The following is a 26,100-nucleotide window of genomic DNA, read 5'->3' on the forward strand; positions in this document are numbered from 1 at the left end:
AATACCTGTGACCAAGTAAAGTAAAAAAGTAAAATCCCCTACCTTACAAGCTGAGGCAAGCAGAGTCTTTGAATTATTACAAGCAACACAAAACAACTCGTAACCATGTCCATATCTAAAATTTAAAACGAGAAAATACATGACCCCTGTATTAGTAAATATCCTCATGTTAAAAGTTTTAAAATGTGAAGAATGGACTGACTATTCTTGGGGGGGAAAGGGGTGTGGGAGATGCAGGAAGAGACTGGACAAAAATCGTGCACCTATGGATGAGGACAGTGGGTGGGGAGTGAGGGCGGAGGGTGGGGCGGGAACTGGGAGGAGGGGAGTTATGGGGGTGGAAAAAGAGGAACAAATGTAATAATCTGAACAATAAAGATTTAATTTAAAAAAAAAAAAAGTTTTAAAATGTGAAAAGAATAACATCAACCTCGCTAGCTAACATACAGTTCTTTTAAGGAACATTATATTTCTGCCCAGGCAAACATTTGGTGGAAAAACAGAGACTATAGAAAAATGCCAATGTCCTAGAAGTAATATAACTTATTCAAACAATAAGATTAAACTACAAGGTTTGGATGGCCAGAGTTGGCTCAATTGGTTGAGCATCATCCCATACACTGAAAGGCTGTAGGTTTGATTCCCAGTCAGGTCACATACTTAGGTTGTAGGTTCGATCCCAATAGATTGTATAGAAAGCGACCAATCAATGATCTCTCTCACACTGATGTTTCTCTCTCTCTAAGCATGTCCGCGGCTGAGGACTTAAAAAAAAAAGAAAAAAGAAAGCCCTAGCTTGTTTGGCTCAGTGGATAGAGTGTCAGCCCTCGGACTGAAGGGTCCCGGGTTTGATTCCGATAAAGGGAAAGTATCTAGGTTGCAGGCTTGATCTCCAGCCCTGGTTGGGGCACGGGTGGGAGGCAACCAATAGATGTGTCTCTCTCACATCAATGTTTCTCTCTTGGTGTCTCTCTCCCTTCCTTCCACTCTCTCTAAAAATCAATGGAAAAATATCCTCAAGTGAGGATTAAGAAAAATAAAAAAACACAAGTTTTCACCACCAGCCAGCCAGTACAATAAATAATAAACCATGGAAAGGTTTTTTTTTTTTTTAAAATATATTTTATTGATTTTTTACAGAGAGGAAGGGAGAGAGATAGCCAGAAACATCAATGAGAGAGAAACATCAATCAGCTGCCTCCTGCACATCCCCCACTGGGGAAATGCCCGCAACCCAAATACATGCCCTTGACCGGAATCGAACCTGGGACCCTTCAGTCCACAGGCCGACGCTCTATCCACTGAGCCAAACCAGTTTTGGCCCATGGAAAGGTTTTGATGGGGAACCAACAAAGGAAAAAAAGATGAACAGAATAACAAATCTAAAAATTGTTTTTTTTTAATGGAAGATACATAAATATGTTATTATAAATTAAGACCAATAAACAAACCTAGTAAATAAAGACATAGTAATATAAAAATCTATGTGAAGTTTGAGTCTCACCTATTATGAAAGCCACTAAAAAATCTTTTGAGCAGGGGGGAGGGAAATGTAGGTAAGAGGAAAACAAAGGAGAAAAATCAAGTTGGGGGTGGGTGGGAATCACAAGTTATGACAGAATCAGACCAAATTGCTAACAGTTTAACTCACAGTTTTTGAACTTCAGGCCACAATGTATTCTGCAAAAGTTGATCCTCAGTGGGAGGTTCTACAATAAATTTATAGCACTGCAATCATTTTTTCTATTTCCATGCAAATAAAAAAGCAAATGCTAGAGCACTTATTTAGGTCAGCAGTGGCAAATATGAGTACTAATGATTCTATTAAATCATCTTTTTGTGAGTTCTTACCAGAAAGTACGGAGGGTTGAAAGGCCATCTGATGAGTCTCAAAACCTGCCCTAGTTAACAGCTCTTCTTCATCAGAGGGCTGGGGAGCTATATCTCCTGGTTTAAAAGAAACATATAACATCATGAAGATAGTCACCAACTTTACGTCTCCTAAACATGTTCCAATATTAAGGCCACCAATCAGAAAGTAGTGGTACTTCCAAGTAGTGTAATTCAAAGCCATATCCGCGTGCTTGCAAAGCCAAGGGTGCTTCTGTTTCTGCCACTCCAGCGCTTTCTAATGTGCTCGTAGGAGCACTAGTCAGTTCCATAAGGAGTCCTTCCTTTTCCTTTGACCTAACATTTCCCAAGTTTGTAAAACATGGAACATTCTTTCAGCTGCCCATGTTAGCATCTGTGGTTGTAGTGCTCCATGACACCATTTCAGGGTCTGCATGTGTACAGAGTACTTATCACAAAATATGTAAGAAAGGAGACAGATGTGTGTATTGTGATTTTAAAAAAATACCGGCTATAATGAATATTAAGTATATGTTATACAAGTGTGTAAGTAGATTTACATACCAATAATTTTTTTTAACCTTACCTTGAAAGACAGCTTTATTTGATAATCCCAAAGCGGGGACAGTAGCTCCTTCTGGAAGATCACCATCTTGCTGGAGTAAAAGTACGATACACGTTTTAAACACTGAAAGTTACTATTACATCAGGCACTATAAAGATGTCATGCTCACAAATGCTGAGAAGCAGTTTAAAGATCACCTTTATATGGATACCTACCCAACTTTCATTTCCTGAACCAACAGATGCAACGCTAGGCAATCACTCCCCAACAGACAGGTTCCAGCTAACCCGCAATTCTCTACCCAATCGAGAAAGTTGGGCATCCTCTCATCGAATCCTAACAGCTCACTGAGTTTCAGGGTCTCATAGGGAATGCACTGGGCTGCTTCCAGCAAAGAGTGAGCTGAAAATGGAAGGCCCGGAGCTCTACTTCCAAAAGTCTCATGGGCACATTCCTAATGATGCTCATGCAAACACAGACGTTTCCCAGAAAGGTAGTCACCATATTTTCATTAAACATATTTAAATACTCAAATAGTCAAAAAAAATTTTTACAGAGTACCATCTGAAATGCCAATGATCTGTAAGTTATATCAATCAAATTATCTCCTATGAAACTATGTGCTAACCATCAAAACCAGCACAGTGATGATATACAGTATTCATACCTTAATTTAATATTTTACTGTCTTGAGCTAATTTGTTACAAAACTTCTGGTTTTAATATTTAAATACTTAATATTTAAATTAGTGCACCACAAGTTTGTCAAGCCAATAAAATGGTTTGACTTCCTTTCTACTCATTTATAGCTTTAAGCAAAATTTTTAAAAATTTCAATGAAGAGACTAGATTTAGTTAAAACATTTAAAGGGATACTCACATTACAAAGTACACGATTCAGTGATTGGCCTGTAATGGCACAAAAGTTTTTCACAAAATTCCGAGGTGCAGAAAATACTCGAAGAACTTTTTCATCTGCTCCAGATACAAACTGAAACCGATTAATCATTGCCAAACATTTCAGGTCATATCCATGTATCTGAGGCCGTGCAATTTCATGCCAAGTCACCTGGGTATTAACATTGGATAAATAAAAATGACCATCAGTTCAAAAACAGAATTTTTTTCAACAAGCAAAATCTCAGACACAAAAATCATTGATTATGCCATGGAGCTGTGACCCTGGGGCAGATTCATCCATGTTGTTGTGTTCAATCCTTTTCACTGCTAAGTAGTTCCTTGTACAGATATACCACTACTCGTTGATCCATCCACCTCCTGTGAAGACATTTGGGCTGTTTCCAGTTTTTGTCTTTAACTAAAAAAGCAGGCATGAACATTTGTGTACAAGTCTTTGCATGGCTATAGCTTCTATTTCTCTTGGGTACTAGTAAATACTACCTATAAGTAGAATGGCCGAATGACATGGGAGATGTATATTTAAATACTAGAGGCCCGGTGCACAAACTCATGCACCAGTGGGGTCCCTTGGCCTGGCCTGTGGGATCGGGCCAAAACCAGCTCTCTGACATCCCCAAGGGGTCCCGGATTGCAAGAGGGCACAGGCCAGGCTGAAGGACCCCACTGGTGCACGATTGGGGCCGGGGAGGGACGCAGGAGGCTGGCCAGCTGGGCAGGGACCGTGGGAGGACTCCAGGGCATATCCGACCTGTCTCACTCAGTCCTGATCAGCCGGACCCCAGCAGCAAGCTAACCTACAGGTCTGAGCATCTGCCCCCTGGTGGTCAGTGCACACCATAGCAAACGATTGAGCGGTCTTAGCATATCATTAGCATATCACGCTTTGATTGGTTGAACGGATGACGGGACACTTAGCATATTAAGCTTTTATTATATAGGATTTCAGAAACTGCCAAAGTATTTTCCAAAGTGGTTTATACACTTAACAGCAGTATATGAGAGTTCTAATTGCCCATTTCCTCATCAACACTTGGTCAGTTTTTAACTTGAATCATTCCAATATGTGTACAATGGCATCTCACTGTAGCTTTCATTTGCACTTCCCTAATGACGACTGGTACTGAGAATCTTTTCCTGCCTTTATTTTTCTTAGAGAAATATCTGTTCGAATCTTTTGTCCTTTTTTTTTTACTAGATAGTTTGTTTCCCTATTACTGTCTTCAGAAAAGTTTTTTATATATTCTGGATATAAGCCTTTCCAGATATGTAAATACTTTCTCCAAGTTTGTGACTTCTCTTCTCATTTTCCTGATAGTATCTTTCAAAGTGGAAAAATTTTACATTTTTGTTCAGTCCAATTTAATGATTTGTTTTTATTGTTTTTAATTTTGTTAATGATTTGTTTTTAATAGATCATGGATAAACAACTGAGCCATATCAGTAACACATCACCAAGAGCAACAGAAAGTCACTCCAAATCATTTGCCTTATTTTTCATTTGACTATAATATTACTCCCCATCTCCTCAACTCTATTAATGTGAATCTACCATATGCTACTAAAGCAATGATGTCAGTGGCCAGTTTCATTAGCTCTCATGAACTGACCCACAATTGGGTTCCATGAGTGTTTGTCAGAAATTGAAGCTGCATATACTGGCTTTCTCTATCGCGTACCACAGTTCGATGGCTTACCAGCGGTCAAGTTTTCTAAGCTCAGTCCAAGATTGAAAAGTTTCCTGGACAAAAACCACCCTCAACCACTATTATGTAACACTATGACTTTAGAAATTAGCTTTTGCTGCAGACTTGATAGTGTTTCCTAATGAATTAATTACAAGGCATCACAAAACTTTTGTGTGGAAGTGAAGTAAATACATTTAACACTTGAATTATTTGAATTGTAAAGAGTGCATGTATGCATAAGTTTTTAAGAAAATATCAAACTGTTTCCAGAACGCTTGTATCTTTTTACATTTCCTCTAGCAATGTATGAACATTCCAGTTGCTCTGTATCCTTATCACCACTTGTTACTGTCAGTATTTCTTACTTCAGCCTTTCCAGAGGGTGTGTAGTGACATCTCATCTTGGTTTTAAATTTGCATTTCCCTAATAGCTAATGATGTTGCTCTACTTTTCACATGCTCATGGATGTTTTTTATTAACGGGGATCAGTCAAACATGACATTTTACCTGTGATTGATCTTTTCTATTCCATGGAGCAAAAAGTCGAGTTGTCTGGTCAGTACCAACAGTGATGATAAATTCTCCTTCTGGATCCCACATTAGATCTTGGACACCATCAAAGTGTCCTGAAATGACAATCTCTGGAGTCCACTCTCTCTGTAATGAAAGTGCTCATGACACATCAAAATAACCAAAGACCACCACCACTCAAAATAAAATCTGATAATGCCTTCAGCCCTCAGGTCTTCTACTGGGAAAGACTGAAATCCCCAAGCAAGGTGAAAAGCTAAGTAAACATGATGGGATCTTAAAATAATAGAATCTGTGTGCTCTCCCTCTTGGGAGATGCCCATGCCTTTCTCTGTCCTCTCCCTCTCCATCTCCCTCTCCCCAAGGGGGGGGGGGGGGGGGGAGACTGTTTTTCAGTCAAGCATATTAGAACTTAAACATTCAAATATGTTCTATGTCCTTTAAAAATGTAACTTTGGGAAATTCCCCTCCATTCATAATTTATTGAATACCTCCTAGAAGCCAAATACCACTTAACCTTTCTATGCCTAAATTAACTCTTCTGTAAAATTACCTACCTCATAGAATCATCATGAGGATTAAATGAGTTTGTATTTGTAAAGAATACACAACAATGTCAGCACAAAGGAGGTACTATGTGAGCATTTACTTGTTAAACTAAATAAGCAAAGAGTAAAATGAGTTATTAGATTCCAATTGTGTGCGTCAATGGCTTCCTTTACTAAGTCAAGGGAATTGCAGAGTAGAAGACAGACGGGTGAATCAAGCCTAGTTGGTTCACTTTCTGAGGGAGCCTACATAAGCCACCATATAAATAATGATAACAAAATACAGAAAATGTCATATGGCTGGTCACCCAAGGATATATTTTTATTGATTTTAGGGAGAGAGATAAACATTGATGTGAGAAAAAAAACATCAATTGGTTGCCTTCCATATGCGCCCTGACCAGGGATTGAGCCCACAACTTTTTGGAGTATGGGACGACACTCCAACCAACTGAGCCACCTGGCCAGGCCACAGAGCATCTTTTTTTTTTTTTTTTTTTTTTTAACATACATTTTTTATTGATTTCAGAGAGAAAGGGAGAGGAAGAGGAAATAGAAACATCAATGATGAGAGAATCCTTGATCTGCTGCCTCCTACGTGGCCCCACTGGGGATCGAGCCCACAAGCAGGGCATGTGACTAGGAATCGAACCGTGACCTCCTGGTTAATAGGTTGATACTCAACCACTGAACCACACCAGCCAGGCTTGACAACTTTTGAATGTCTATTAGGGCAAAAACCAAGTGGTGGTAAAACTTGCCTTAAGAGGAAAATTAAATTTGTCTAAATACCTACAAAGGTCATTCACAGACAAGACTGATGAATGGGGTCAGTGATTAAGTTAAACTGTACTATTTTCTGGTCAAAAAATAAATAAAAAGGCTATGACAAAGATGTGCTATTAATTTCCTCTGTGGCATACAACTGATTCTAAAGTTAGCACTCATGGGAGTTTCCGGAAAGTTCTAAACAAAGGGCAGCTTTTTGGACTATCAGTGGTCTTCCACTGCAAGTCCTAAAGGGCAGTTTGTTTTTAAAAATCACACTCTTGCCCTCCCCAGTTTGCTTCAGCAGACAGAAGTCAGCCCATGTGCTGAAGGGTCCTGGGCACAATTCCGGTCAAGGGCACGCACCGCAGTTGCAGGCTCAGTTCCCAGCCCTGGTCTGGGCATATGTAGGAGGCAACCAATTGATGTGTCTCTCTCACATCGATGTTTCTCTCTCTGTGTCTGTCCCCCTCCCTTCCATTCCCTCTAAAAATTAATGGACAAAAATATCTTCGGGTGAGAATTAACAACAACAACAAAAAATCACTCTTGATCATAACAAATGTACATCTCTGCTTTGGGATGTTGAAGTGCAGAAGGTTGTGGGGGTGTGTGGGGTTGGCAGGCGGGAAGGAGGGGGCATATATGGGAATCTTCCATGCTTTCTGCTCAATTTTTCTTTGAACCTAAAACTGCTCTAAAAAATAGTCAATTTTTTTTTTAAAAAATCACCCTCAATACTTCTAAGTAGCTATCATAAATTTGAAGCCAAGTTACAAGCACAAGTACAGTGAGATTCTGTCTTCTGGTTTGAGTTTCTCCTTAGTCATCTGATGCTTTTTCCTATGAAGGGTCTCAAAGACCACCTGAAATACGGCTCGAAGGAGCTCTGAGTTAAGAAGGAAATTAAATTTATCTCCAAAAATATTTATTTCTAAAAGTCATCGCTGATGATTTCCTGTTTCACTTAATAGTAGAAACGACCCCAGCCAGCGTGGCTCAGTGGTTGAGCGTCAACCTATCAACCAGAAGGTCAGGGTTCAATTCCAGGTCAGGGCACATGCCCAGGTTGCGGGCTCAAGTCCCTAATGTGAGGCATGCAGGAGGCAGCCAATCAATGACACTTTCTCATCATTGATGTTTTTATCTCTCTCTCCCTCTCCATTCCTCTCTGAAATCAATAAAAAAAATATATATATTAGGAAAAAAAAATGGAAACGATCATGAAAATCAACTACAAATTGAAGACACAAGGAAAAGAGCAAGTCACCCTATGTATTGAGAAGTCAAATCCTTATCAGTAACACACCTATTACAAAGCCCACAAATTAAATGTTATGCAAATCCATGAATTTGTACTTTAAAAGGAAGCCATTATCTGGTGATTCATATTTCAGTCAATGTTCTGACTTCTTTCATTTATTAAAATACATTTACATAGTATCCAATATATGCCAGGCCCTGTTTTTTATGCTGTACAAATATTAACTCATTTAAGCATCATAAAAACCTTAAGTGTAGATGCTACTACTATGCACATTTTACAAATGAGAAATCTGAGACAGACTTAGGTAATGTCCTCAAGGACATACATCTGCTTAGTAAGTGCTGGCACAGAATCTGAATTCAGATGTCTACCTCCTAAATCTGTGTTCTCAGCCACTATGCTCCTGCTATTGCATTCCCCAAACCCAAGCAGCAGATAAGAAGCAAATTAGAAAGTAAAAGATGGAATAATGTTCAGCATGATCAGAGGAAGAAGACTACCTCTCTTTGAGAAGAGACCAAAATTATAAGAAAAAGCTCAAAGGACCCAATACTTGGAAGGCCATGTAGAATTACACATAACAACAGCCCCTGAGAGCATCAATATAATCCATCACAAAATAAGTGTTCAGAATGCCCTTTTGTCAGTCACTTGTTCAGTCATTATCTATGGAGTACCTAACCATTCAACAAGAAAACGTCAAACTATGTTACCTTCTTTAAGATAGGAAAGTTACAGATTTTAGGAAAAGCTCCCATAAAAAAATTTACATAGCTTAAAGGAAGAACTTAAAATTTATATAGCTTAAAGTTCATTTATGTAGAAATTTTATATATGTGCAAATTTCAATGCCTCACCAATGCTGGAGAAATGAATACTTTTATTCTTAGAAAAGGATGAGTTTCTTACCAAAAAGAAGTGATGTCATTCAAACTTAAATGTCTCTACTGGTACTATGTAGTGCAGGGGTTCTCAACCTGTGGGTTGCAACCCCTTTGACGGTCGAACGACCTTTTCAGGAGTCGCCTAAGACCATCTGCATATCAGATATTTACATTATGATTCATAACAGTAGCAACATTACAGTTATGAAGTAGCAACGAAAATAATTTTATGATTGGGTCACAACATGAGTCACAACATGGGTCACTGTATTTAAAGGGCCAAAAGGTTGAGAAGCACTGATGTAGTGCTATAAGTTAACCTGAGTTTCAAGTGCTTTTCTTACTGGGTTAGCTGCATTCTGTTTCCACAGGTGCAATGCTCCATGGAAAGCATGAGCGATGATCAGAGAGCCATCTTCATTGAACTGGCAATCATAGAATCCCAGAGTATTTCCACCGACTTCCCCTACTCGAACCTATAGCAATGACAGAAAACAATTCATAATCAATATAAACCACTGATTCCAGAGATTATGTTCTCACTCATTTAACATATACCAAGAGTGAACATCTGCAGCTCTAGGAATACAGACTTGGGAATTAAATATTCAGTTTATAAACTCAATTTTCTATTCCTTAAATATCCACATTTTTACCTGTTCTAGCCAAACTCCCGACTCTTCATCTGGAGCCCAGAGAATCATGGTTTTATCCATTGAGGCAGACAATAATCTCATTGGCTGCTGTAGAACACCATCTAAAAAATATAAACTAATTTCTTTAGGTTTTCACCAGGCATCATGTTTGAAGATTACTAGAAAAAACAACATGGATATTGCAAAAACATTCACTTTAGCAATGCAATAGCAAAATCTGGAAACACCACAAATGTCTACCACAAGAACAAGTAAACAGGTTGTGGTATATTTAAACAGTGTAATATTAAACTGCAATAAAAATAAACAAACTAGAGTTACATGAATCAACATGGATACAACTCCAAATATTTAGCATGGTAAGCTGAAAAGGCAAGTTGTAAGAGGCTAGGACACACTGAGATCGTGTCAATAGCTATGAAACTACTGTCTGTGGTGACATCAATGTGTAAAGTATAAAAACATGCCTGGGAGTGCTAATACCCAGAATTCAGTGCTGCAGTTGCCTCTAGGGAAGGATGGAGAGGCCGGGGCTCGGAAAGAATACACAGGGGTCCTCAATATCTATGTCTTTTTTAAAAACGGTAGCAAATAATATATAATATGATAAAAGCTGAATAGTGGTTACCTGAACAGTAATGATGGATAGTCTCCATTTCTGGTTTGGGGAAGGAGCTCTGGGGAAGAATGAGGCTGAGCCTTACTCAGCTCCACCCCAGCACCAGCATGAGCACACACACAACTATCACTCCGGAAGTGGAGGTTAAGGGCAAAAGGAGGAGGGGATCTTACTTTCTCATAAATTATGCATGTCAGTGTTACCATCTTTGTATTGCCAAGGGTAAAGGATCCAGTGAAGTTCGCCCAAAACTCAATTTCTCTCCAATCCCATAAAGACTAGTCTGAAACTTTTCAGAAAAAAAGTTACTGAGGTGAGGCACTTACAGTAACTATGGCAGGAATCACCCTTTTCCTGCTCAGGAGTACAATTTTCAGTGGAATTGAGTGTCCAGCAGAACAGGGCTGTAGTATTAGACTTTGTCAACTTGAAAATGTCTTACATTTGAGATTTCTAATCACACTCAAACTACCCTCCATTTTATTTGGTCAGCGTAACATTCTGCATGGGAGATTTAACTGATGAGGGATATATGTGTGTTTTTTGTCCTACCTTTGTAAAATGAAGGCTGCCAATGAACTGCATTCACCCAGCTTTCATGACCAGCCAGCACGGTCTCCAGAGTAACCGCAAATGCCATTTTAATACCTTTAACAAATGCAATGAAGAAGCGCTGTTTCCTCAAAACTCTTCTAGATAAATTTTTCTCTACCCTTGTCTCTACCCGGTCAGAAATAAACATTAAAGAATATGGTCTATTTTTAATATTTTCTGGGATATATTGTTATACTACAACTTAAAAGCAAAAAACAGACATGCTAGTCTCCTAGCTATGCTTATCATTATCAGAGTACAATAACCTAAAATGCCACTTAAAAGAAATTAAGATAGCGCTGGCCAGTTTTGTTTAGTGGTTACAGTGTTGGCCTGTGGATCAGAGTCTCGGGTTTAATTAAAATATTCTCAGGTGAGGATTAACAAAACAAACAAAAAAAGATAAATGCAGAAGTAAAGGAAGACAAGTCAGTTTGAAAGTTTGTGACCTTTCAAACAAAATAATTCATAAAAATATGACAAAAAATTTCAACTTTGGGAATAGCTACTCATAATATGCTGGTTATAGCATTTCTTTGCTCCCTCCATAAAACAGTTACCAAAATCTCAACTCTTATGGGCTTTATAATCAAGAAGAAGAGCAATAACAGCCCTAACCGGTTTAGCTCAGTGGATAGAGCGTCAGCTTGCAGACTTAAGGGTCCCAGGTTCGATTCTGGTCAAGGGCATGTACCTTGGTTGCGGGCACATACCCAGTAGGGAATGTGCAGGAGGCAGCTGATCAATGTTTCTCTCTCATCAATGTTTCTAACTCTCTATCCTTCTCCCTTCCTCTCTGTAAAAAAATCAGTAAAATATATTTTTTTAAAAAAGAAGAGCAATAACAAAGAAGAGAATTCCTGGGGGAACAATGCTCACTGGGAACTAAGTTTACAATTTAGATACACATCCAAAAATACCTTCTTCAAAAAACAAACAAAAATAACTTCTTCAAATACAATTATTTCAACAGGATCAATACCCTATGCAGGGGGACTGTTCTCATGCCAGACAGTAAGAAAATCAGAATTATATATACTCCTCAAATGTAGGCATTTAGCTTGTCTTGTAGAGTATCTTCCAACTAAGGTATGGCTAATTCACATTTCTTTTGATCTTCATATGCTAAAATTACAAATTTAGTAACATTATACAAGTTAATTTATTAAGAAAACATTTTGAAATATTTTCAGCAATTTTAAAAAATCTTACTAGTATGATTTACAACAAAAATAAGTTTCATATATGAAAAATGACTCATCATTCCATAAAAATAAAAAAAGGAAAAATGCATAGTATCAAATTTCATGTAGGGCTCTGATATTTCTGAAAAACTAACCTTCACATAGGTTTATAATAAAACAAAATGATTCAGCTAGGAGACCTAAGTATTATTACATCAAATATTTTCATTATTACTCACTTTCATTTTCTACAGTGAAAGTATTTTCCTTCAGTCTTATATTATCATCATCCTGATTTTCTAATGATGTTGATTTTATATACATCTTCCATATTCGTATCAGACAATCTTGTGAACAGCTTGCTAGGAAAAGATCTTTACCTAATTAAAAAAATAAGTTTATTATTATTAATATATTCTTAAATTTAGGTATAAGACTTTCTCCTCTACAACAGGCACACTTCTAGATTTCCTGAAAAAATTAGACTTTGCTTCCTTATCCTTCATTCATTTGACCTATATTCAGTTTTACTGACATTGACAAATATAGTACAATGCTGACATATGGTTGTAGCATGTGATATTCTTATATACAGTCTACTAAGATCTACAAAGAACTTTTCAAGAATGCCTGCATGTGGAATAGTCGGCTTGTGTCCTATTTTAAACATCAACTTGTTTCATCTTCTACCACGCCAATTAATAGTTAACAGAATGGATAAGTATCCTCTTTTCTAGTTAATAGTTAACAGAAGGGATAAGTATCCTCTTTTCTAATAGTACATACAAAGAAAATTTTAAATTAAAACATAGGGGGCTGCTTTCTTGGAAGTTACACACACTAGTCCCTATCACAGTGATTTAACAAAATTTCATACTGACCAAAGACTGCCCACTCCACGCCTCTTATCCAATCCTCATGTCCAGAGAGAAAAAGCACTTTCTGAAACTATAAGATAAAAAATCATCAGGCCTGGGGTAAGAATTTAATATTTTCATGTATATCGATTTCATTTGGTCCCAGCCAGTCCTGCTGCATCTCTTCTTTAAAAAAAAACAACTGGGGAACACTATCTGATTAGACACAAGGTAGACGTCTCATGAAAAATCTCATAATCACCGATATCATCTAATTGAGTAATGCTGAGTAGATAAGATCTGTAGACCTCAAATACTCTAAATGTTTACAAAATAGAATGATATACGCTATGATGTAACATAGATAAAAGGGAGGTAGTGGAACATTCACAACCATTTTAAACTGTCTTACAGAATGCAAAGAAACTATCTCCTTTATTAAATAAAAGAGCCTCTAGTTAAGAACCCCCTTTCTAGAAATTCCCTCCCCTAGTTTAACTACTCAAAGTGTCCATAAGGTTCAGAAAGACAAATGAACACTACCAGGGAGTGTTTTCACTGTAGGAATGATGTACGTCACTTAAAATTTTAAAGAAAAAACACTACCACAGTATCTTCCTCCTCTTCTTCCCCCACCTAGCGACCTGTTTCCTTCTAACAACCCTGGACCTGGTAGTCAAGGCAGCAGCTGCTTGGTGGAAAACCATCTAACAAAGAATTGTAAAAGAAATACTCCTATTGGATTATTTTGGTTTAGATGAGAACATTCCTGAAATTCTATAATCTGGAAATAGTCGGCTTTAAGAAATGTAATTAAGCAGAAGCTAATGTCAGTCTCTTCATAAACATCATCAATTACCTGATCATTCTGTTGAACAAATAAGTGGATTTTGCAGTCATCATCGCCACATGCTAGTATTGGTACTGGGGGGAAAAAAAGAGGCTTTGCTGTTAAGTATTCAATCAGACATTATGATTATCACCTCTGCTGGATTCCAAACTCTAAATAAAGAACCCTGGTTTCTATTTCTCACATCACTGAACAAATAAATTGAAAGTGCTCAATAAATGTCTATAGGAATAAAGTGAACTCTCTAAATGTCCTATTAAATGATTACTTGGCAATGAATGACTACTGATTGAGAGCCCTTTTCTCCATTATAAGTATTTTATGATAGAAGGAGCAATGAAAGGAGAAGCACGAGAGCAATTGGGAACATTTTCACTGTCAGCCCGAAGACTAATATGAAGTTAGCCCAATCTATATATATATAAAAGGCTAATATGCTGTGTCCGACCGTTCGTTCGACTGTTCAACCAGTCACTATAAGCACTGACCACCAGGGGGCAGACACTCCAACCGGTAGGTTAGCTTGCTGCTGGAGTCCGGTCTATCAGAACTGGGTGAGACAGACCAGACACACCCTGGAGCCCTCCCACAGTCCCTCTCCAGCCCCGATGGGATCCCTTGGCCTGGCCTGCATGCTCTTGCAATCCAGGACCCCTCAGAGGATATCAGAGATCAAGTTTCGGCCCAATCCCTGCAGGCCAGGCGAGGGACTCGACCAGTGCACAAATCCATACACTAGGACTCTAGTTGAATAATAAAATGAAGAGCTACTATCAGCCTGGCATCATGGTTACTGCACAAAGATGCAGTCATGGTATGGTTGTTACTTTGAGGGTCTCACATTTTGAGAATTCAATAGTAAAACAAAATTCCTGAAGCAATTAAAGAACCAAATAAAAACACATATAATTAAATATGTGGTTAAAAAGCTATGAGAGGTGCAAGTGTAAAATTGGTTTTCTTTAATAGCACAAAAAACTAATTCACATTACCAAGGGATAGCCTTCATGACTGTGGAGCAAAATAAAGTAGGAACGCTTTCTCTAGGGCAGTGGTTGGCAAACCGTGGCTCGTGAGCCACATGCGGCTCTTTGGCCCCTTGAGTGTGGCTCTTCCACAAAATACCACAGCGGGCACGCATGTACAGTGCGATTGAAACTTCGTGGCCCATGCGCAGAAGTCGGTTTTGGCCTGGGTGAGTCTATTTTGAAGAAGTGTCAGTGCTTAGAAGAAGTGGGGGGTGTCGATGGGTCCGGGGACGGGGCGGCACAGGTGGGCCGCGAGATATGCAGTGCAGGAGGCGCATGCAATTCATGCACGAGTTGAGTGAGCCAGTCAGTCAGCAGTCTCATTGTGCAGTGGTTAGTGCTAGTCGCCTCCGTAAAAAAAAAGTGCACCAATTCATGCACGTGCGCGGGTGACAAAAGTACCTACTCGAAGCATAAAGTTACCTGTGTTTTTCCAACCAGCTGCAAATCCTACAGGTATTTTTGTCATCAATTTAAGAATTGTAATTCTTTTGTGTTGGTGGCTTTATTATTATAAAATGAAACTTTTTTTAGGTGCCCTGTTTGAGATGGCTACAAAGAAGAAGCAAAGAAAAACGGAAGACAAAAACCGTGAATTTAAAGTTGAATGTACCTACCTATATAGTTTAAGTTTAAAAAATTTGGCTCTCAAAAGAAATTTCAATCGTTGTACTGTTGATATTTGGCTCTGTTGACTAATGAGTTTGCCGACCACTGCTCTAGGGAAACACCTTGCTACCAGGTGAATTTTTCAAAGATTTTCTCATTTTAAATCCACTAAAAACAAAACCAAAAAACTCCAGTCACTTGGCCTCGGTATATGTGGGAAGACATTTAAATTCGATGTTATGAAACCAGAATGTGTGAGTTCCTCCTCCGAGGGGGCCCTCATACAAAATGGAAGCATCACATGAAACTATGAGTTCACAGCTCCTACCCCAAAAGGCAAGAGGCTGGTGGCTTCCAGACCCGCCTCTCTCCCCTAGCCTGTCCTCCAGGTTACTGAGGACACAGACAGACAGACTCACACTGGCCATCATCTTTGTGAGGGATGATCAAAGGGAAGTACAGATGAGTTTCCTAGCAAAAGGGAAAATTTTCTGTTTGGAGATTTTAAGTAAGTGATCTTAGGCAAAAATGTCATCATGCAGGATAGAAAGGGGCTGTCCTCTTTTAATGCTCACATGGTCCATCTTCAGTACTTTTCCAACTTATCCCAGACCTTCACCATCTAAAGAGCTAGACAATTTTCCCAAATTAGATCTACATACATCAGCAATATATTTCATAAATAGCAGTATCAATCTTGATTACATTATGAAGCCATTTAAATTTTCAACAACTACCAAAATCCTAATAGCCTCTTTTAATCTTATGTTCTATATTCAGATCTTTTGAATATTGACAACAAAGTATATTAGCTAGGTCTCAACCTGTTTCGTGAAAAAATTTAGATACAAAATTGAGACCAAATGTTTCTTTTAAGTTCTGGTCATATGGAGATATGAAAATATATTGCTCTTAAGAGGATACTCACCATCAGTATTAGGCAAAAAAGATAAGCAGAGAGCCAGAGTGAATCCGTTTCCAAAGCTCAAGGTCTGAAGGCAGGTTACTAAAAATTAATGAAAAACACCATGAACGACTAACTCTGAGCTAATCTACCTAGAGATTGGGCAGCAGCATCACACTAGCAGGAGTTGAGCGAAGTCAATTCTGAGCCCTACACACCATGTGAATTGAAATGGTCAATGTTTAACAAGGTTACAGAGAACAAAATTACTTATATGAAAAGACTGGCAGGAAATTTACATCTATCTTCTCTATATAAAACCCTAATATGCAAATAGATGGAATAGTGGAACAACTGAACAGTCGCTGTGAGGTGCGCTGACCACCAGGGGGTGTGCATGGAACATGGTGGGCATCGGCCGCAGCCCACAGTTCCTTTCAAGGTGCACCAATTCATGCACTAGGCCCCTAGTTAGATTATAAAGTCTTTAGACATACCAGCTGAACCCTCTTTAGACCAGACTCTAACAGTGGAATCTGAAGCTGCAGAAACCATCAGTGTCTGCAATGTAGCATCCGATGCCCTTCTCTGGTAGACAGCATGCACTGCATAAACAGGTCCTTCATGGCCGTAGAGAGGAACCGCTTTTAAAAGCTGAGTCAGAAAAAATGGCAAAAACATTGTGATAAAAAGGAATTACCAGTTTCACCTTTAACTGAAATCACAGGATTAATGGTACTGATAAAATGTGAGACCTAGAAATAGGTCCTTTCAGTTGAAGAGAATGTTAACTTTCGAGAACTCTGTCTGACCATATTAATGATACAAAAAATGTGCATAACCTTGACACAGCAATCTCACATCTAAAATCTATCTGAGGTGCTAACAGCAATAGTTTAACAAATAATAAAAGATAAATTCACACTCACTTTTTGTTTTGGTGTGTGTGTGTGTGTGTGTGTGTGTGTGTGTGTTTTGGTAGAGGATGTGGGCATCGATCACACACTTTATAATAGTAAAAAATAAACCAAAAATTATTCATAGGGAACTGATTAATTACTCCACACATACACTGTAGCCAATAAAAAGATAATGTAGATAAATATATGCTATTACTATGGAAAGATGTCCATGACATTGAGAAATTGAAGAACATAGGCCAGCTTTGTGGAATGGTCCTTTTTGAATTAAGTCTGATGTTTTGTCATCAATACTATCTAAGAGCATCACATCCATGATGTCAATCTGTTCCAATTTTAGTGAAGTTAACCTTGGTATCTTAGTAAAGGTAGTGTCTGCCAGATTTTTTCACTGTGAACTTAAAATTTTGGGGGTTGATACAAGATTATACTTTGGGAGTGAGTATGTATTCTATTCTTCATCAAACTACTACCTAGTGATTTTAGCATCCCCACAAGACACTTGCCTAAACAAGCATAGCTGCAAAATGGAAACATTGCAAACAGAACCAGGATCCCATCTGTTTATCAAGTCCACCTGCTTGCCATGCAAGATTCTTCACTGTGGCATAATTTCTGTTGTTTTAGGTGTATTTCTTAGATTTCCAAATGTGTGAGACTCCACCACTTCCTTTGAGAGGTATCTTCCATAAATTATCTTCTCAAATAGTGGTGTCCTTAAGTGTCTCCTCAGCTATTTCCTAATTACTTAGGCAAAACTCTGCTACTCCAGAGGTAATTGTTATGTATAAGGGTCTGTACACTAACTTTCTTTCATCATTAACCTTTGGCTTCCTTGAAAAACATTTAAAATTACTCAGATATAGTATGTATAATTGTACATACATACTACATAGCTGAGACAATGTTCATCAGAATGTTAACTCTGTTGAGATTTTGTATATAGTTTTTTTTCCTTCTTTATACTTCTCTATATTGAAACTTCGTTTTGAGTCTGTATCATTATGCCTTAAAAAATTAAATCTATTGAAAACACTTCAGATCTTTAAACAGGGTTATATTTCAAACATCACAGAATTTTTAAAACTCAAGCAAAAGAAATCTCTCAAGTTCACCAGCTTTTTAAAAAACAATGCTCACTGTTCAAAGACTGAAACCTCTCATACCAGCTTAGAATTACTTCCTGTTATCAGAAGTCAAGGTGTGTTGAGCACCTGTGTGCATGGAAATGCATATGGGAAAGAACATGTAAGCCCCTCAGGTTACAATGTGTGGCCCCTTCCCCTAAATCCTCTTACTCCTCCTCCTGTCTTTACACAATTGATCCCCATTTGGCTTCACATTCTCCCTTCTGTCCCCTGCCGGGAGCCGGTCCATGCTTGCTGTTTCAAGGGACCTGGCATATATAGCATACTGTTCTTAATATGTTTGCTCACCTTCTTGGCACTATGTGTTTTAACCAAGGTCTCTGAGAAAGGTTGTTTCCCCAGGTAGGGATTTTCCCCTGAAGTTAGGGAGGGAATAAAACCTCTTAACTAGTGCCAGGTGGGTAATTAATCACTTTAACTACAAACAATCATGCTTAAGCTACATAATCTTTACTCCCTGGAATGGAGATAGGAAACGCCCTAACCTTTGTAATAGAGATTGATAGGATTGAATCAACTGGTATAAATACAGATGTAATAAGACAGCAAGAGACAGAACTTAGAACACAGAACTTAGAACACAGAACTTAGAACACAAAACTTAGGACACAGAACTTAGAATACGGAACCAGAAGAACACAGAACTTAGGAGGCACAGAACCTACACAGAACGTTCACTAGAGACAGAAGAACTTCGCTGGAGAGAACATGGCAAAAGATCCTGGACTGAACCTGACTACAGAAATTGGCAAGAGAACCTGACTAGAACCTGGTGACTGAACCTGGCTGGAGAACCTGGACAGAACCTGGCTGGAGAACCTAGCGAGGGAACATGGCTACAGAACCTGGCTGGAGAACCTGGAGAACCTAGCAAGAGAACATGGACACAGAACCTGGCTGGAGATCCTAACCAGAACTTCGCTGGAGATCCAGACCAGAACTTGCCTGGAGATCCTGGCTAGAGATCCTGGCTAGGCTGCTGATCAACTGAACGCTGTCTCCATATCATCTCTTCTTCGCCGACTCCATCCACACCTTTGGGGACCCCTGGACCCGCTGGGGTTGGACCCCGGCAGTCCCCTCCCAAGCTAAGCTTGCTGTCCGCCATCAGATACTTGCTGAGCCTGCAGTACTTTCTATTGACAGAAGTTTGGGGCAGCACTGAGGAAAAGAGTCTTGCCAAGTCTTCTCTCAAATCTCAAAAATGAATGCTAAGGTCCTCTCTCTCTGGATTCCTCTGCTAAAATCATTCCAAACAGGAGTTAAGTTTGCTGCACATCCCTTTGCATTCATTCAAGTCCAGGTGGCTCCAAAATCACTACTTCCAGACCAGGGAAGGACAATTCTGTGTGCAAATAACATGTCTACAAATGAAATCCACATCTTCCCTCCTTGCCTATTTTCCTTTGTAGAAGCATCTTTCTCCAGGGCCCTAAGACACAATCTCATGGTTTTTGACTACTCACTCCCCTAACCACCAGCTCCCCACTCCTTTGATAACTAGGTACTCAATACCAAAATCATTTTCCTTCAAAAATAGCCAAAACCGGTTTGGCTCAGTGGATAGAGCGTCAGCCTGCGGACTGAAAGGTCCCAGGTTCGATTCCGGTCAAGGACATGTACTTGGGTTGCGGGCATATCCCCAGTAGATGTGCAGGAGGCAGCTGATCGATGTTTCTCTCGTCAATATTTCTAACTCTCTATCTTTCTCCCTTCCTCTCTGTAAAAAATCAATAAAATATATTTAAAACAAAACAAAAATACATCCCATATCCCTTCCTTCACATTTTTCCCAATTTAATTTGTCACATGGATGTCAGATTAATCTTTTGATATTTATACTCCTCTTCTTAGAAATTATCAATGACTTCCAAATGCCTGCTAATAAAAAACAAACTTTTAAAGCAAGTGTTCAAATCCGAATAGGATCATCTCCTATTCTGCTTCTCTAGTATTACTGCCCACAATGTATTATCTAGAAACATTCCTAAAACTGAATTTCTTAAAGTTACAAGGACTACTAAGAGATTTGAAAGGGGAAAACAAGAAAGTTCAGACTTGAAACAAGTTTGGGAAATGCAAGGCAAACAAAAGTAAGCAGGTTCATCCATGTCAGAACCTTTCAGAGCCCTCACTACCCTCATGCATAGGGAATTCTCTTAGAGGTAAATGCAGTGTTTCCCAAACTGGATTGGCCATGGATTCCTTTTTTCATGGAACATCTTAAGAAATGAATAATTCTCTGAACACACTTTAGAAAAAGCATTGCCCTAGCCATAGCTGGTTTGGCTCCATGGATAGGGCTTCAGCCCACGGACTGAAGGGTCCTGGGTTTTATTCTGGTCAAGGGTACATACCTTGGTTGCAGGCTCGACCCTGGTTGAGGAGTGCGTGCAGAGGCAACCAATCAATGTGTCTCTCTCACATTGATGTTTCTCTCTGCATCTCTCCCTCTCCCTTCCACTCTTTCTAAAAATCAATGGAAAATATCCTTGGGTGGGGATTAACAAAAAATAAAATAAAATAAGGAAGACCTGCCCTAAAGACATCTTAGGCTTTGATTAAAACTGGACACTCCTACCCTAGCTGGTTAGGCTCAGTGGATAAAGCCTCAACCTGCGGACTGAAGGGTCCCGGGTTCAATTCTGGTCAAGGGCACATACCCAGGTTGTGGGCTCCATCCCCAATAGGGTGCATGCAGAAGGCAACCGATCAATGATTCTTTCTCATCATTGATGTTTCTCTCTCTCTCCTTTTCCCTTCTTCTCTGAAGTCAATAAAAATATATTAAAAAACAAAAACAAAAACAAAACAACTGGACACTCCTGAGCAGAGGGTTCTCCTTTCTCACCTGAGCTTTGACTCATGCTAGTTTTCCTACCAAAAATTCTCACTCCTTTAACTCCTCCAAAGGAAATCACCTCATACTTTAAGAACCAACCCAAAGGACACCTCTTAAACCTTTTCTGAACTCACTCCACCATGGTTGTGGGGCAGCAAGTTAGAGCATCTACGCTGGAGCCACCCTTGTACTTTATTCAAGTACATTTTGCCTTCAAACTACGTACATGATTCATGAATAGGCTTTTGCCTCATCTGCATCTTCTGTATGGCAGATATTCCAATACCTACCACACTAATTTTTCACTTTTAATCTTTTCTTACAACTAGAAACAACCTAAATGTCCATCAATAACGGTCTATCTATACCGAGCATAGCATATTATATCACTGAGAATTACGGTATGTACATCTATATCTACAGGACACCAGCTACTCTATGAACACAGCAGTATTAATTTTTTATATCACTGAAAACAGATGAAACAGCCCATGTAAAAGCTGCTTAAAAATTATTCCAAAATAAATAGGAAACCCACAGAAATGACTGACAGCATATGAATATGGGAGCAAATATTAGAGGGAAGGGTACAGGGCCTGTGAAGTACAGAAAAGGACCTGGATTACAGATAAGCAAGAATGAGGCAATTTCATAAAGAAAGAACATAACAGAATGAGGAAAAAGTTGAAAATAAAAGATGTAACAGTCATTTCCTATAATTATAAACATGCCTACCCACCTGATTATTCTCTATTTCCCAGTGAATCACTTGATTATCAGATCCTCCAGAAACTAATTCAGTAGAAGGAGCTGAAAAGATATGTCAGTAAATATTTTCATTTTTTTAACAGCTACTCAGAAAAATTTCAAAGCTATAGAAAAGTTATAAGAAAACTCAATATACCCTTTACGTAGATTCACCAACTGTTAACATTTTGCCATAGTTCCTTAATAGCTTGTTCCATGTGTACAGGGTGAGACAAAAGTAGATCTACAGTTGTGAGTATGCGAAAGTTTATTTATTTTTGTATTATTATTACTAATTACTGTATTATTTTCCATACAAACTATAAACCTACTTTTGCCCAACCTTTTGTATAGATTCCTTATTGTTTTTGACAAACTACTTAAAAATAAGTTGCAGGCATCAGGACCTCTGATCCTCAAACACTTTACTATGGATCTCCTAAGAACTGGAACATTCTCCTACATGACCACAATACTATCACACTCAAGAATTTTAAGACTGGCCGAAACCGGTTTGGCTCAGTGGATAGAGCGTCGGCCTGCGGACTGGAGGGTCCCAGGTTCGATTCCGGTCAAGGGCATGTACCTGGGTTGCGGGCATATCCCCAGTGGGAGATGTGCAGGAGGCAGCTGATGGATGTTTCTCTCTCATCGATGTTTCTGGCTCTCTATCTCTCTCCCTTCCTCTCTGTAAGAAATCAATAAAATATATTAAAAAAAAAAAAGAAAAAAGAATTTTAACACTGATACGATATCATTATGTACTATATAGCCCATATTAAAATTTCTCCAAATTGTCCCAGTAATATCTTTTATAACTTTTTTTAAATTCAGAATCTAAGAACCAAATATTGTGTATTCAGTTGTCATCCTTTTTCAGTCTCCTTGAAGATAGAATAGTTTCCCAGTCCCTCCTTTTTTTGTGATAATGTGCATACCAACCAGTAGTTTTGAAGAATGTACCCAATCTAGGTTTTTTTTTGTTTTTAAATATATTTTATTGATTTTTTACAGAGAGGAAGGGAGAGGGATAGAGAGTCAGAAATATCGATGAGAGAGAAACATCGATCAGCTGCCTCCTGCACACTCCCCACTGGGGATGTGCCCGCAACCAAGGTACATGCCCTTGACCGGAATCGAACCCGGGACCCCTGAGTCCGCAGACCGATGCTCTATCCACTGAGCCAAACCGGCCAGGGCCCAATCTAGGTTTTTTAAAAGGGAGAAATAGCCCTAACCAGTTTGGCTCAGTGGATAGAGCGTCAGCCTGCGGACTAAAGGGTCCCAGGTTCGATTCTGGTCAAGGGCATGTACCTTGGTTGCTGGCACATCCCCAGTAGGGGGTGTGCAGGAGGCAGCTGATTGATGTTTCTCTCTCATCAATGTTTCTAACTATCCCCTCTCCCTTCCTCTTTGTAAAAAATCAATAACATATATATTAAAAAAATAAAAGGGAGAAATAATATATAATTTTAGTTTGGATTTTCCATTTCTTTGTTTCTTCTGGCCTATGTGCTAGACATTTAGGGGAAGCAGCTGGGGGGGTATCTAAAGAACATTAGATAAGGACTCATTATCTGGTGGAAGAACCCTATTCTTAGAGGAAATCAATTCTAATAGTTACAGATTAGTGATGCACAAGCAATTTATTTTATGTAACCTCATTTTTAAAGAAAAGATAAAATATACAAGCCCAAATTTTTTATAACAAATCCCTATACTGAGATTCAAGTAGTCTTTGATATCATTTGGTGGCAATTAATAAAATTACAATTGTGTTTTAATACCTGCACTACAGCCACTTTTTCTACCATTTAATGGTTTTTATAGGGTGTCCAAAATTCACGCAAGAAGTAATTTTGATAGAAAGCACAGGTTTATAATTAAAAATTGTAAATTTTTTATTGATTTATAAAGCATACAGTATAGGGTTATGTATGGAATAGCACATCAGGTAGATGGCCTCCACAGCTTTGCTGGCACATATGCAAAGCCGTGGTCTTCATTGTCTCTGTTCCTGGGCCATAATTAGTACTTGGTAATGCTTATCAAATTGAAGGGACTGAAATCAAAGGGCAACAGATATTAAGATCTGATTCAATAAACCAAGTAAAATTAGGCTTTTATTTTTGTTGTTGTTGTTAATGCTCACGCAAAATTCAAATCTTGCGTGAATTTTGGGACACTCTATACTAACCTAATGTAACGAATCCTGCAATACCAACTGAAATAAGTAGCTATTCAACTTCATTTTTTTTTGGTCACCGATAAAATCATAGTAGAGTCTCACTAATTCAGGAAATTCTGCATTGGTGCCTGGCTCAGAATGCTCTTAATAAATGTTTGTGGAATAAAAATTAATTCAGAATCCTAGCTAGTTTGGCTCAGTGGATAGAGCATCGGCCTGCAGACTTGAGGGTCCCAGGTTGGATTCCAGTCAAGGGCACATGCCTGGGTTTCAGGCTCAACCCCCAGTGGGAGGCATGTAGGAAGCAGTCAATCAATGATTCTCTCTCATCATTGATGTTTCTATCTCTCTCCCTCTCCCTTCCTCTCTGAAATCAATAAAAATATTTTTTTTTAATTAATTCAGAGTCCATAAGAAAACTACAGTAGGTATATTTAAGACATTTGAGGAAATTGCATTGTATTTCGGAAGCACCATCTAAAAGCAGTATGCTAATTAAACACTATGGAGTCACAGGATGTTAGAGATAAAAGAGACCTGGAGATAATCTATTCTAGCAAATTTCAGTTTGGTGTCAGGACTCCTTTATGCTCTTAAAAATGTTTGGGGACCCCATAAAGCCTTTGTTTATATGGATTGACTCTATGTACAAATATTAAACACATTAGGTTTGTAAACTAAGAAATGTGAAAACTACTTATCATTTTTCTTAAAAATAACAAACTCCAGCCCGGCCGGTGTGGCTCGTGGTTGAGCATCTATGAGCCAGGAGGTCATGGTCTGATTCCCGGTCAAGACACATGCTCGGGGTTGCAGGCTTGGTCCCCAGTGGGGGCGTGCAGGAGGCAGCTGATCACTGATTTTCTCTCATCATTGATGTTTCTACCTCTCTCTCCCTCTCCCTTGCTCTCTGAAATCAATAAAAAATATTTTCTAAAATAACAATAAACTCTATTGCATGTTAACAAAACAACATTTTTATGGCAAGGAAAACCCCTACATTTTCTAAAACAAAAAAACAAGAGGCACTGTTTTACATTTCTGCAAATCTCTTTAGCATTTAACTATTAGCATACAGCTGGATTTTCATATCTGTTTCTAAACTTAATCTGTTGTGATATCACTCACCACACAGCTGCTCAAAGGGCCACTGTACAACTGTGGTAGAATGAGAATGAAAACTGTGAATAACCTCTTGGTATTATTCTGAAAATAATTTTGATCTCATAGGTGTCACGAACCTTAAAAGCTCCCCTGATTCAGTCCAAGCCTTTACTTTTCAGGTGTTACTAAGGTACAAACTAAGGTCAAGAAAAAATGCAATGTCCTGCCTAAAAAAACAATAGCTTGTCTGTGATGGAAACAAGTCAAATTTTTGGAATCCCAGCCTGGGTCCTAATATGGGCCTGCTTTCAGGCTTTCAAACAGAAGCAACGGGCAATGGTGGGGGGGGTCTTACCACACTCAGGGCTGCCTCTAGTCTACCCTCATCCTAAGCACTGCTGTGCTATCCATGCTTCAACTGCTATAAAGTAAAAGTACAGGTCAGATATTTCATTGGGCATACTGTTTTTCTTCTATTTTCCAACTGCATAATATCAGATAAGCTGATGGTAAAATAAGAGAAGTGATGAAAGAAAAATGACTACTCATACTTTATCAGAAAACAACTCAGATCAGCTTTAACAATTAGATTAATACTTACAGCCATCCTGTTTACAGATCCACTGTACGCAATTGACTCGAGCAGTGTGACCATTCAGGTTGGTAATGACAACCCTTTTCTTTAACAAAAGAAGCACCAGTTAGTAAATTAGAATCTATCCTACAGAGGAATTATTAAATTAATAAAGATAAGGTTTCAGTATTTTTGATGGATTACCTCATACAAAAATCACCTTCCTTTAACTTATAAACTTCTAACTGTGGCTTA

The 26,100-nt window shown here is 38.7% G+C and overlaps 1 protein-coding gene across 9 annotated transcripts in view; it reads right to left on the reverse strand.

Annotated features, from left to right (window-relative positions):
• The window catches only part of ELP2 (elongator acetyltransferase complex subunit 2), a 42,711-nt gene that overhangs the window by 15,011 nt on the left and 1,600 nt on the right, over window positions 1–26,100 (reverse strand). For 4 of the 9 annotated variants that reach the window (XR_004969831.1, XR_004969832.1, XR_004969830.1 and 1 more), the window contains exons 2-17: window positions 25,873–25,951; window positions 21,972–22,042; window positions 16,820–16,976; window positions 16,347–16,424; window positions 13,791–13,855; window positions 12,956–13,022; window positions 12,314–12,454; window positions 10,849–10,944; window positions 9,678–9,778; window positions 9,342–9,497; window positions 5,531–5,680; window positions 3,297–3,485; window positions 2,438–2,507; window positions 1,852–1,947; window positions 1,652–1,709; window positions 43–115 (exon numbers count right to left, since the gene is read on the reverse strand). Coding sequence is in view for 6 of the 9 variants with exons in the window: in XM_036321321.1 (XP_036177214.1) it covers window positions 43–115; window positions 1,652–1,709; window positions 1,852–1,947; window positions 2,438–2,507; window positions 3,297–3,485; window positions 5,531–5,680; window positions 9,342–9,497; window positions 9,678–9,778; window positions 10,849–10,944; window positions 12,314–12,454; window positions 12,956–13,022; window positions 13,791–13,855; window positions 16,347–16,424; window positions 16,820–16,976; window positions 21,972–22,042; window positions 25,873–25,951 (1,647 nt within the window). In the remaining 3 variants the exon portion in view is untranslated. Of the gene's footprint in view, window positions 1–42; window positions 116–1,651; window positions 1,710–1,851; window positions 1,948–2,437; window positions 2,508–3,296; window positions 3,486–5,530; window positions 5,681–9,341; window positions 9,498–9,677; window positions 9,779–10,848; window positions 10,945–12,313; window positions 12,455–12,955; window positions 13,023–13,790; window positions 13,856–16,346; window positions 16,425–16,819; window positions 16,977–21,971; window positions 22,043–25,626; window positions 25,693–25,872; window positions 25,952–26,100 lie in introns of those variants that run through there. The other 5 variants (XM_036321326.1, XM_036321322.1, XM_036321325.1 and 2 more) reach the window with 5 other exon arrangements.

This window comes from Myotis myotis, unplaced genomic scaffold (assembly GCF_014108235.1).
Source record: "Myotis myotis isolate mMyoMyo1 unplaced genomic scaffold, mMyoMyo1.p scaffold_m19_p_9, whole genome shotgun sequence".
In the NCBI taxonomy this organism is placed as follows: domain Eukaryota; kingdom Metazoa; phylum Chordata; class Mammalia; order Chiroptera; family Vespertilionidae; genus Myotis; species Myotis myotis.